Raw genomic sequence first — 13,493 nt, 5'->3', positions numbered from 1 at the left:
TGATAATGTTAATGCATGGTATCTGAAGAGGTTTCATGTGAAGACAAACAAATGCCTATAAAGGCAAGAGATTCAAAATACTCAATCTCAGGATACCCTGGCTCCCTCACCTATCAACAAGGCTAAAAACATGCATGCTCCATACTGTCAATGGGGAATACATTTGGGGGAGTCAGAAAAAAAAAGGATCTGGGGCTTCTGGTAGATCATAGACCTAATAACAGCATGCAATATCTAAGGCTAGTAAAGTACTTTCTTGTAATAAAAGAGGAATAGACTGCAGAGATGGAGACATAATCCTGCCCCTGTACAAAGCATTGGTCAGATCACATCTGTAATATGCAGTCCAGTTTTGGCCACCAGTTCACAAAAAGGACATTGTGGAAATGGAGAGGGTGCAGAGAGGGGCAACTAAACTAATAAAAGGAATGGAGGAGCTCAGCTATGAGGAGAGATTAGCTGAACTGAATCTATTCTCCCTTGAGAATAGACATATAAGGGGGGATATGGTCACCCAGTAGAAATATATAAACAGTCCATATAGAGAACTCTCTTCCCAATTATTCACTTTGGGATCATTACAAAGAACAATGGGGTGCTCTTTGTGTCTGGAGAAAAAAGAAGTTTAAGCTCCAGGTAAGGAAGGGATTCTTCACTGTAAGGTCTGTGAAAATGTGGAATCAGCTCCCTCAGGAAGTAGTTTCAGCAACTACTATAGATTGCTTTAAGAAAAATTTGGATGATCTCTGGAAGCACAGAATATAACTGGGTATTAAGGCTTTAAAGTAAAGATAACGGAGACCATTGATCCAGGGAATCGGGAAGGAATTTTTCTCCCCTGTTGGAGCAAATTGTACCAGGGCTTTTCTGCCTTCCTCTGGATAAACTTTGTCCATAGGGTTTTATATCTGGGATATGTTTATTTCCAACTAGTGGTTGAACTTGTTGGACCTTTGTCTTTTTTTCAACTTAACTTACGATGTAACTGTGTAACACAAGGGAACCCCTCTAGCACCAGTAAATTGTGTCCAAGCTTTTAAGTTTGAGTATTTTGGATGCCATACCTTTTGAAGGAGTTTGTCTGTCTTTGCATGAAACCTCTTTGGTTACCATGCATTAACGTTCTTAGTACATCCCCTGAAGAAGCTCATTGGCGAAACGTGTCGGGTCTTGAGACGTTATCCTTACCATCATATTGAATAAGTAGGGATTCATATGTAAGCATTTAATGGGAAAAACCATTCTTACTTATTGTCTGCACTTGTGATTAATATTTGTACAATTTACTTTAACAATATATGGAATTTGCTGCCTTAAAACGCCAGTCTTTTTTGTTTTTTTTGTCTAACCATAGTTAGACAGTAGTGCCCATATTTTAAGGGCAACATGGTTGGATGCAGCTGTCCACTTGGCTAGAGGGCTCTTAGTTAGACACCTATGCAGCTTTTTGAGTGCTAATAAACAATCTTTAGTTAAAGAATTCTTGAATCTTTTCTTAAAAAAAAAAATGTTGTATTAGAACTTTTACTATATTTTTGCATTTTACTCTTTTTGTATAGGGCCCTTTGTGGAGGAGTTATTTGAAGTGGTGTCTTGCTATTTCCCCATTGACTTTAATCCGGTAGGTTTAGTTATTTTTTTTTTTTTTTTTTTTTTATTAATTTTGCTTTTGGGTATTGTTGCCTGTTGACATTACCCTTTATTATCTTATATTGTTAAAGTGTGATTAATACTTTTTCTTTTTATTCTATTTATATATATTCTATATGTTTGTAATACCATGATGTTTTACTGGTTATTCTCCAGCCTTCCAATGACCCACATGGCATCACAAGGGAAGACTTGATAATGAGCCTTCGTGCAGTCTTGGCAGCCACCCCTCGTTTTGCTGAGGTAAGCATTAATGTGTATGTAAACCCCAACAATGAACATTTTACTTGCCACTTTCAGGTTTAATAAATATGTTGTTGAAAGAATTTTGTTATATCTGTTCCATAGATGCTAAAAAATGCCTGTTGGTCATGCCAGAAATTGAGCTATCTGTGCACACTTTCTTTGTCAATGCATCTACTCTTCTAAATGCCTGGGATATTATATTATTATTCTACAACTAACAAATTTGTGTTTTTCCTAACCAGTTCTTGCTGCCACTGCTGATCGAGAAAATGGATTCTGATGTACAGAGTGCTAAACTGGATTCCCTGCACACCTTGGTGAGAAAACAAGCTTTCCTGAAACTTTTCCCTTTATATTTGTGTATTATTTGCTGTAAAATAAGTGGGTAAAAATTGTTATTTTCAGTGCAACTTAAAATATTAGACAGCATGGCACCCATATCTTTGTTCTATTATCAGTTTTTATTTTTATGTGTTTTACAGAAAGCTGCATGTGCAGTCTATGGACAGAAAGAGCTGAAAGAATATCTGCCAGGTCTCTGGGCTTCTATCCGCAAAGAGGTACTTTATAAGTTTGTGCTGGGTTGCTTTCTGCCAAAGTCAAGGCAATGTCATTAATGTTTTTTTTTTTTTTTTTGCTTTCCAGGTATTTCAGACCGCAAGTGAGAAAGTGGAAACCGAGGGTCTGGCTGCCCTACAGGCACTCTCGGCCTGTCTGTCATGCTCAGTGTTGGGTTCTGACTCTGAGGATTTATTAGAAGGATTTTTGAACAATGTTCTGCAAGGTAACTAACTGGGTGCTGGTAATGGGTAACCAAGAAAACGATCTTTTCGGCAAATATCACTCGCTAACAAGTCATACTTTTTTCTAGATTGCAGGCATCATCTATGTGAGCCAGACATGAAACTGGTTTGGCCAAGTGCCAAACTTCTTCAGGCTGCAGCTAGCGCCTCCTCAAGGGCGTGTCTGAAAGTGTCAGCCAGTGTCCTCCCTCTTCTGCTGGAGCAGTACAACCAACATGGTCAGGTGAGAGGTTGTGTGTTGGAGAAGAGATCATTCTGCTTTAAATTTGGGTGATGTGCTTACCTTCTTTTTGATTATCTTTAAAACCAAATCTTAGGCTATGTACACACGTCAAATGATTATCTTCCAATATTTGCCTCAGGGCTGATATCCAAAGAGAATCTGGCATGTGTACATCACTCTTCTGTCCTGGCGGATCTGCGGACGACGAATGAGGAATTATTGTAATGAAAGTTTCGGGGCAGGTTCCTCTCCTTCTCCGGTATCTGTCTGTCATTTGCAACCCCTATTTAATGTACAGCACTGCGTTATATGTTGGCGCTATATAAATCCTATATTATTATTAATAATAAAAAAGCGAAGGGAAGTCCCACTCCGCCTATCTCCCCATCCCCTCTCCATAGAACATAACAGTGCTGTATACATCGTTCAGTCTTTTGTCGTTGCAAAGGATCATGAAAGAACCTTTCCAAGGACAATTATTGCACGTGTGTACCCAACCTTATTTTGTTATTTGCCTTTGTTATTTTAAATAAGTAATATATTATGTATTTTTTTTTTTACATCGAATAAACAGGCCACTATGGCTATTTAGTTACTGCACAATTCACAGGGGAGTGCATGCAAAAAATAAATAATCTCACAGGCCATTTTTTAACCCAGGAGCCAAAGTGTAATTTATTACAGCTGATCTGTCCTTAGATGTGGTGGTTGCCTTAGTTTGTTTTTCAGGCTAAGAATATTTAAAGTATTTGCAGAAAATGTAAGTTCATTTTGCCAGAAATGCCATGTCATAGTCACTTACTATAAGCTAAACTGATCATCTATGCTGAGGAATTGGCTTGGAGCCTCTTCCATCCCTTTGGTCTAAACATCCTTGCATGGTTATTGTACCCATACCCCCTATCCCATCCTAACTTTTCATTTATTAATATTTAAAAAAAATTGTTTAGTTACTATCTGTTTTTTTTTATTTTACAACATGCTGTTGTTGAATGTGTGAATACACACTGCTGTAACAAGATTGTATTACTTGTGTTGTATATTCTTTTTTATATTTTTCAATAGACATAAATTGACCCAAAAATTAAGAATATTCTTAAAGTTCTTGGAACACATTACACCCTGCCTCAGTACTTTTACTAGGAGCCTAATGCATTCGGTGGGCTTTTGATGGGAGATATGCAAATATTAGCTCATATTGTCAAGTCCAGTGAATGAATTTTGGCGCCCCAGGGGCAGTTTGTCTGGGCAGGAAAGGGCTTAGATGATGCTGGATGTCCTCCAGAAATGAGAAGGACTCTTACAGACTAACTGCAGCTTTTAATGTACATTGTAATAAGTGTACAGTGTGCAGTAATATCTATAGAAAAATGTGGGGTTTCCATGTCTGGAAAGGTAAGGTATATGTGTAAGAATAAAAAATGTATATATGTTCAGTGATGGGGAAAAAAATAATTATCAACATTGGTAAATGAATCCAATTTTCTGCCAATCACATGAATGTAGTGTTTCCCCTTTTTCCCTGCTCAATCCACCTGTAACATTTCCATTTCTTAGTGACTAAAGGCCATATCCCTTTATTTTCATTCTGTTTGATTTTAGAGCAGCCATCGAAGGACCATATTGGAGATGACCCTGGGATTTCTTAAGTTGCAGAGTAAATGGCTATTTGATGAAGGTAACTTGTTCATTTTCTTATAGTGCTTTAAAACGTTCCTGTTTAATTTTGCATCTGCGACATCTAAAGCTTCCAAGTTATATTTCAATTTGCAGCTTTCTCTTTGCAAATAAGATAAGGAGCTGAAGGCGGGTGCACAGGAGGGGTGACTTTACCATAGTGTGTAGTAACAATAAAATTAAGTAGGCTCACGAGTATTTCTCAGTTTTCTTAGAAACCTTTATTATTTTAGGAAAAAGTGCCCAGGCAAAGATGCTATTGCTGGGTGCTAAAACAATTTTGTGTCTTACAAATATAAATTTGAAAATATTGTAAGAAATGGTAAATTTAATTTTGGTACATAGGTCATGGTGAAAACCCAAAACATTTGCAATGAGAAAAGAGAATAACTGGGTTATGTAATAAGAAATGCATGGCAAAAATTATAAAAGGGGTACGAAGTGGGAAGTGCTTGATACAATTATTCACCCTTGTTTTCTTTTATTCTTACAGATGGGGATAGTTTGCAGAGCTTCAGAGAACCCTTATGCAGTATGGTATTCTCTGCAGTAACGGATCCCAGTGCACAGCTCCATTTGGTGGCAGTAAAGGCTATGACTGTGCTCTCCACAGATCAAGGTTTGTTTCTCTTTACAGTAAATTAGGCTCTCACTTATAATCTTAGTACACAGTCGGGGCACTCTCGGTGCTTTGGGTTTTAGCACCAGAGCAGTGTTAGGGACAAGAACTGAAAGCTTACTCACGGTAGCAAGGACACTAAGCCTGACAGAGGTTCTAACCTTCCTCTAACTGATCCACAACTACATAAAAAAAGTTGTGGTTAAAAGTTAGGTTTTTGGACTGTATGTCCAATTTTAAAGGGATTGTATGAGGGTGCAGAGATGAATCAGAGCTTTAATGGCTGTGTGACTTTGTAGGGTCACGTTGGAACTCTGCAGTGAGACCTCTGCTTTTACCTATAAGTCTTTTTCTGCAGCATGATTCTGTGTTTGCTTTAGAAATAAAACAAACAAGATATTAAACATCTTTTGCTCTGATGTATCTGGAATAAGTTTAGCTGATTTAAACTGTCGGATTACACTTGAAACCCCAAGCTTCTGTCTAAATGGAAGATCTGTATTGAAAGGAGTTTATTTTTTTTTAATCATTGGCTTCCATTTTTCTTTTTTTTCTCTGAAGGCTTCTTGTCAGCAGAAGATATCGATCTAGTTGCTGACCATCTGACACGACTTATCCTGGAGGAGGCAGACCCTCAAAGCTGGTATATTTGTGTTAACTACATTTTTAAATTAAACTTATAGAATGTAGCATCAGACTGGGCACGCCATTGTGATTTTGAAAGCGTGAGCCTATCCAAACAATGTGATCAGTCAAAGAATGAGGTCCTCACATTTGTGTTAAACTGTATATATATTCAATACATTAGAAGAGGATAGGAGCCTCGATTGACCAGGGAAAGCCGGGATGTGCGGAGTACCCAAGCAACAAACCCTGATTTGCGCGTGTGCATCTTTTCTGAACCCGAATTAGTGACGGCAGTCAAGTAGGTAAGCATGCTTATTGCAGAAGGGACATCGCCTGTCCCTTTCTGCAATAAAGCCCTGCCTGATCCCAAAGTAGAACTTTCTTTTAATATAAACAAATATACATGTAATAAAACAAAAAAACTAAAAAGCTGCTCGTATAGCTAAAGTTTAAACCAGTAAACAGATGGAGATTTCCCTTCAAATAGTGTTCCAGGTGTTGTGTATCTCCGATATATGTATTTGCCTATTAAATCATATATCTTTCTTATCTCAAATCTGATTATATTCTGTTTATTGTAGCCAGGCTGCAATTGAAGCTTCAGGATCACTGGCTAAAATTCACCCAGCAGTATTCATTAGTAGGATGGTGCCTCAGCTATGTTCACGGCTACAAGCAGGTAAGTGTAATAAAAAAAAAACTTTTTTTTTTTTATTTTATTGTGTGAAAATACTATGTGTTTTTAGAGAATAAAGAATGTTTGTCACAAAAGCTCTCACGTAAGCTTTAAAAAGGAAATGGCTGCTTATCAGAATATAATGCTTATATAGTCTAAATCAAAATGTGATATATTTGCATATTATATTTTGGAATCTGTCCTGGAGGTCGTTTGTTAATTGGGTTGTTGTCTAAAGTATATGGTCACCACAAAATGTACATGAAGTTAAAGTTGTGTTTTTTTGGCAGTATCTATGGAGGGTGTTGAACCCGCAAGCAGTGGTGTCCCAGAGCATTCCATATGGCTGAGATGTCTGGAAGCTTTAGCGGCAATGTCTACACATCACAGTATTGTAGAAGAAACCGTTCCCATTCTACTTGGTCATCTCAAAAGAGCACAGAAAGGTATATACTCTTTACAATAAAATATATCTGGTGTATCGGCTTCTAGTAAATCATCTTGTAACTGTAATGCCTTGGTCATACCAGTGCCAGAACTTATATTCTTTTTTGTTTATTCTCTTGCTGATGTAGATGGGCAGACAAATGCTGAAGACATTGTGGCAGTGTGTAAGAGTCTTCATCATGTGGCTGTACAATGCCAGGAAAATGCCAAGTCTCTGTGCTTCTATCATAAGACTGTGGTACCCTGCCTCCTATCCCTGACTGTACAGGCTGCAATGCAAGGTGACACAACACAATCTTAAATACATTTAATTTTTTTATTTTACATTTTATTAATTTCTGGAAAACAGGTTAGGTTTAAAAAACCTGGAAGAATATTCCATCATCCTTTTTAAGCTAATTTCTTAAATAAACATTTATTTTGTTTGTTGTAGACAACTTTTAACCAAACCGCTATTGTATTCAGCTGATATAACCCACTCAGAGAAAATAGGAAGGCTGTCAGTGCTATCCCACTGTATGCTCTTGAAAATACTTGTTACCTGTATTTTATTCTGCTGCAACTGGGAGTGGAGGAGTCAACCATTGGGAGCTTGCTGAATGAACAAAGTGCATGTAGGTGACGTGTTCAGTATGCTCCTGTTTCTTCATTATCCAGTCCAAGTTTGTTGGTAACCAAGCTGTAATGTCTAACTGCTATGGAAAAGTGAATTCACCAACCTGGCTATGCTTTCTGGCAAAGATCTCTCGATCACTAGAATGCTGGAACAGAATAACAAATGCCTTAGCATGTTCGATAAATAGTAAATTATTTTGATGTGAGTGTATTTGTGCTTTTTTACTGTTCATTGTATGTAGTTTTGTATTGTAGCAGTGGAAAGTTGAGGTTATACGGAGTATAATGCTTGTTCCTTTCCTCAGACAGGGAGACTGCAGTGGAAAGTCACGTTCTTCTTAATGACAGCGTTCTCAACGCCATGGTGCCTATAATCAGTGCAGCCACCACTCATCTCAACCCAGAGTAAGTTCTTGTACAATTATTTGCATTACTACATATTTTTTTAGTGGTATTTTTCACTTGTTACATATTTGCAGCTAAAGGGCAATGAAGCAGATTTTATGTAATCCTTTTTCCCCACCTGGGTATGTGTAATTTTTCATCATCCCCTCACAACTGTTCATTGGTTCATTTGACTCATCAAATCCTTCCTCAGTTAATGTCCCACTTAAATTTCTGACCTGGTAAAAAAGTACTCCCCCAGCCGCTCTCCGCTCCTCCAATGACCTACTAATGGCTTCCTCACTCACAACCTCATCACACGCATGGATACAAGACTTTTCCAGAGTTGCCCCAACTCTCTGGAATGGCTTCCTTCTTTTCGGCTTGCTCCTACTTTCTGCTCCTTTAAAAAAGCGCTCAAAATCCATTTTTTCAAACTAGCCTACCCATCTTCTTTTGTCTTTTGAAACCACCACTACTTCCCACCACTATATATCTTCCATCCTATTGTGTGTATATTCCCCCACCTACTAGATTGTAAGCTCTTCGGGGCAGGATTCTCTCCTCCTGTATTAAGTCTGTTATTTGCAAACCCTATTTAATGTACAGCGCTGCGTAATATGTTGGCGCTCTATAAATCCTGTTTAATAATAATAATAACAATTGGTGGGAGATGAAGTTAATACCCAGCATTTGGAGGTATGAAGGGGCATGAGACTGCACAGGTCAAGTGCTATTAAACAGAAAGTCTATATAACCCTGTGTAAGGCTTTTCTTATGCCGTGGACAGGCAAACACAAGGATTATATGCAGTATGGATAAAGTGCAGGTATTTATATTTTTATTACACAAGTGATTGGTCTCAAAAACAAAAACATATTGAATATTGTGGATGGGTGATTACTATAATAAAAAAAAATGTACATTGCTTCAAACATCCAGAGGAACGGCTTTCTAAATTGGGAAAAAACTAAAACCTGACCTTGGTACAAAACACTATGGGCCCTTTTTAGAAAACGTCAATGCCCTCAAAACATCAAACTTCCAGGTCCATGTGTTTCAATGACAGGAATTGTTTAACATGAGAGAATGTTTGAGGAGATGCCAGATTCCCTGTTTTTTTAACCTCCCTAGCATTCTAGTTCTGTCCAAATTTCCATGCAAAAAGTGTTATTTATTTTTTGCATTGTAGACTATAATTATTAGGCATAACTCACCAAAATATGTCTTATATTTATTAAATTTAATAATAAACTTTAAATAAAAAAATGCAAAAATCTGTTGAAAAAAATTTAAAAAATAGTTTACCATGTAATATATTTGTACAGTAGCTTGTATAATAAATATATAATTTAATTATATGTATATTGTATAAAATTTTCTGAATCCTATGAATGAATCCAATACAAAATTACTTAAATTTCCCGCCAATTCTCCCGCCTGCACCAACCCATGTCCTGGCAATTAGAGATCGGAGGAGCAGGACACCAGGGGACGCCAGCGGAACAAGGTAAGTGGGTTTTTTTAAGTTTAAAGCGACCCCGAGTGTGACTCGGGATTACTGGTTTTTGCATGGAAAATCCACCCCAAGTCACATTCGGGATTACCGCTAGGGGATTTAATGGACCCTTGCTATCTTCCTTTTATAGGTAGATAAAAAGATCACATTTTGTGGAACTATATACAATCAACCCACAACAGATTCTACAGAACAAAACAATGACTAAAACTGAACAGTTGCTTATTAGGTAAATGCAATGTGTGGCCAAAAGTATCTAGATCTTTTATTATTCCGGGCAGCATGGTGGCTCAGAGGTTAGCACCTTTGCAGCACTGGGTCCCAGGTTCGAATCTCGGCCAGGACACTATATGGATGGAGTTTGCAGGTTCTCCCTGTGTTTGCGTGGGTTTTCTGAGTACTCCGGATTCCTCCCACATTCCAAAAACATACAGTTAGGTTCCCCCCAAATTGACCTTAGACTTTTTTTAATGACATATAACTATGGTAGGGACATTAGATAGTGAGCTCCTTTGAGGGACAGTTAGTGACATGACTATGGATTTTGTACAGCACTGCGTAATATTCCGGAGATTTATAGATACTGTATAATAATAATAAATCCATTAAAAAATGTAAAAAATGACTACCAGCTGTATATCAGGCCTAAATCAGGGACATTTTATGATGAAAGTATGAATTTTGTTACTCCCAGGACAGCACCAGGAAGGTTGTATATGAGGAGTGCTTGTTCCAGATAATGATCACCAGTGCAGTTTATATCAAGTCATGATTTGTGTCTTTGTTGTCTTTTAGGTTAGCATCTTCAAGTGTCTCCCAGGTTGTAAACCTTTTTCTAGATGGAGAAGTTTCTGTCCTTACTGAAAACAATTTCACTGCCAAATTCCTTCCATTTCAGGTATTTTTTTTTTATTTTTTTTTAAGATTTCACCCCTTTATTAGCCTAATTTTAATTGTGGCTGCAGCTGACTATTTAAGGTCCCTCCACTAGTAATACAATTTTTTTCTGGAATTTAGTTGTGTACCTTAGTGGAAATAATGTGGCCCCTTAAAAATGTAATTACACTTTTTTCAGTCCACCTTTTTAATTTGAGTTTAACATCTGGTTTAAAGAAAACTCTGTATTTTTAGGAAGTATTAGTTAGCCATTGCTGACTTTATTTTACAAAATAATTGTATTTCTGTTTTTTAGTTTCAGTGCTTTTTTTTAGTTTCCCACCTGGATCAAGGTTTTAGGTTTGAGACCCGGAAAGCACTAAAACCTGAGTCTGTATTGCCAGCTAATTTGGTGCAGCATCCATTTAAATATAAAATTTGGCTGGTGGACCAGACATTTCTGGACAGCTCAGCACAGTAGTCTAAGGGACTAAACTCTGAGGTTGCACCTGCCTGCTGTATGTAATGTCACCCTTTGGTGAATGCAACATCTGAATCGTTCGATTGCAAGTGATATGCTGCTCAGGCACTGGATGTATTATTGTATCTAAATCTTGTTACTTTTTTATTTCTTTACATCCACCATATTAATAAAACTATTTTTTAATCTGACTGCAGACTGATGGCCCATCAGCCCCCCAGAGCCGACTAGTTGCACTGCTAATGGCCTTCGTATGTTCATTACCAAGAAATGTAAGTATTACAGAGTATGTTGATATTTTGTTGCGCTGTGGGACCGAATTGCAGACATGCACCATAGTGGAGGGTATCTGGATAACACTTCTAATACAACATATATATCTGGTAAAAGTATCTATCTGTTTAGGTTTAGGTGTTCATTCTTTGTCCCCTTCTCAGGTATTCTGGCTGTCTTGCAGTATTAGAAATCTTAAAGGAGAGAGAAATTAGTTGCGCTTGTTGGAATTAAGTTCTTTAGGGTAAAAAGCATTTAACCATATTTCTGTCCCCAATGTACACCTGCTCTTTTTTAATGGCAACCTACCCTATATTTAGATTACAGATTTTCTGTGCTGAATATTTATGGAGACATTTTTTTGTGTTTTAAGTTTAATGATGTATTTTGTATACAGGTGGAAATCCCTCATCTGAGCCGTCTGTTGCAACATTTGCTGTCTCTGAGCCTATCTGGATCCAGTCCATTTACTTACTCTTCCTCTGCCAAGTGCTTTGCTGGTTTGATCAACAAATGTCCACCTGGTGAGTGTAAAGGATTCAGAAAAGATGATTTTTTTATCCAGAGCTTTAGTGTTGGTGTCTTTCATGCTTATCAGTGTATATTTACAAAATCTGTTAAAATATAACATTGCACCCACTTTGTTCTTCTTCGCGCAGGGGATCTTCTGGACGATGTATTGCAAAGTGCATCTTGTAAAATAGAACTTGGCCTGGCAGATGAACACACGAGGACACAGGCCTTGACGCTTCTTGTCTGGGTAATTGGAAATTTAAAAAAATGTTGGTGTGTTATCTGTTGTCTATTGTCTTAAGACACCATAATCCTTGCTCACTCCTAATAACGCAAATGATTACTGTTGGGCGATCTTGAAGTTCAACTTTTAATTGTCTTAGGCGACAATTTTTTAACATGTGAGCCTAGTCTTATACATTCTTGTTGGCTCTTTTAATCACATCTAAATGCATAATATGGCTAATGTCAAGCATTGATTGTGATAATTAGGCAATTTACAACCTCTTAATGGATGAGACATCAGAGGCTTTTGTTATCTTGTGGCATCCTTCCCTTCAGATTGGAGAAGATGAAAGGTTGAACACTTATCTAATCCCAAAATTTTGTATATATTGAAACTCATCTGCACTAATCTGGTGGCTGCATTTGTTTTCTGTTATAATGTTGCTTTTTCTCTATTTTCACATGGTAATTCTGCTAGGAACATACTTCCAGTTCTTGGACAACAATGCTCACTCACCGTGTATCTGTATCAGGATGATAAAAATGCATAAGCTTGCTCTATTTTACAAAACATTGAGAGATAAGGACCTTCTTAGATTGGGGGTCAGTGGGAGAAGGTCCCCGTTAAAAAGTCATTAGAGAAGGACCCTCTTAGACGGGAGGACAGTGGTAGAAGGACCACTTTTAATTGTCTCAGGCGACAATCCTCTAACATGTGAGCATAGCCTTAAGCTGCGTACACACTTCCAATTTTTATCGTTCAAAATGAACGACGAACGATCGATTGGGCAAAAATCGTTCGTAAAAAAAGTAACCAACGACGCCGACGAACGAGGAAAGTCGTTGGAAATGAACGACCGGACTGGCGGATCGGATTGGACGACGATCGTTGACCATCGTTCGTGTGTACGATCGTTCATTGATCGTCCATGGTCTGAGCATGCGTGATGAACGAACGTTCGTTCACTTCCTGTCGTGCACGTCACTTCTTGTATCGCTCAAACGATCGCATCTATTGTGTGTACAATATCTACGAACGATTGTGTCGTTATCTGTATGTACAGGATCGGTGCTATACGATCGTTCGCAGATATCGTGCAGGATCGTTCGTTTACCAACGATAATAATTGGAAGTGTGTACGTAGCTTTAGACCATTATTGTTGGACGATATAATCACATCTAAAGTGGCTTAGTGCCTGGAGTCAAGCATTGATTGTGATAATTGGGCGATTTCCAAGAGGTCTTGTAATAAGGTCCTTTGTATTTGGAGACAGCTGAGAACAATGTAAGTAGTTAAGGGTGCAGCACAAGCAGGGAGCACAGGAAGTTATTAAGATCAGCAAGCATTTTAAACAAAACACTTTCAGTTGTGTATTTTATCAGAACAAAAAAGGTCATTGTAAGAAGTTACATAAAATTTAGGACACCATATGCAGGTCATTATCACAACCCGTCTTAGGGCTTCACTAAAAGCTGCATATTGCTCCTGCCTATTATTATCGGGGAGATCTTTTCCAGTCTATGGCTGCCTTGAAAGAGAAATTACACTCCTAGGGGTAGATGTGATCTTAAAGATTTTGTCTAAGTTCAGCAGGGTCTCCTAAGTTAAACAGATAATTGCTAGGCTTGTAATATATT

General features: G+C 37.8%; 1 protein-coding gene across 2 annotated transcripts in view; it reads left to right on the top strand.

The window, feature by feature from the left end:
* Positions 1 to 13,493, top strand: part of MMS19 (MMS19 homolog, cytosolic iron-sulfur assembly component) — a 116,850-nt gene that overhangs the window by 97,237 nt on the left and 6,120 nt on the right. For both annotated transcript variants that reach the window (XM_072424765.1, XM_072424764.1), the window contains exons 8-24: positions 1,560 to 1,621; positions 1,807 to 1,893; positions 2,139 to 2,213; positions 2,379 to 2,456; positions 2,542 to 2,680; positions 2,768 to 2,922; positions 4,525 to 4,600; positions 5,093 to 5,218; positions 5,780 to 5,861; positions 6,427 to 6,524; positions 6,812 to 6,967; positions 7,097 to 7,249; positions 7,889 to 7,988; positions 10,282 to 10,384; positions 11,041 to 11,115; positions 11,514 to 11,640; positions 11,776 to 11,876. In XM_072424765.1, coding sequence (XP_072280866.1) covers positions 1,560 to 1,621; positions 1,807 to 1,893; positions 2,139 to 2,213; positions 2,379 to 2,456; positions 2,542 to 2,680; positions 2,768 to 2,922; positions 4,525 to 4,600; positions 5,093 to 5,218; positions 5,780 to 5,861; positions 6,427 to 6,524; positions 6,812 to 6,967; positions 7,097 to 7,249; positions 7,889 to 7,988; positions 10,282 to 10,384; positions 11,041 to 11,115; positions 11,514 to 11,640; positions 11,776 to 11,876 — 1,793 coding nt within the window. The remainder of the gene's footprint in view (positions 1 to 1,559; positions 1,622 to 1,806; positions 1,894 to 2,138; positions 2,214 to 2,378; positions 2,457 to 2,541; positions 2,681 to 2,767; positions 2,923 to 4,524; positions 4,601 to 5,092; positions 5,219 to 5,779; positions 5,862 to 6,426; positions 6,525 to 6,811; positions 6,968 to 7,096; positions 7,250 to 7,888; positions 7,989 to 10,281; positions 10,385 to 11,040; positions 11,116 to 11,513; positions 11,641 to 11,775; positions 11,877 to 13,493) is intronic.

The sequence above is a fragment of the Pyxicephalus adspersus genome, chromosome 10 (assembly GCF_032062135.1).
Source record: "Pyxicephalus adspersus chromosome 10, UCB_Pads_2.0, whole genome shotgun sequence".
Taxonomy (NCBI): domain Eukaryota; kingdom Metazoa; phylum Chordata; class Amphibia; order Anura; family Pyxicephalidae; genus Pyxicephalus; species Pyxicephalus adspersus.
The sequence above is the reverse complement of the archived record's forward strand: the minus strand, read 5'-3'. Positions and strand labels throughout refer to the sequence as shown.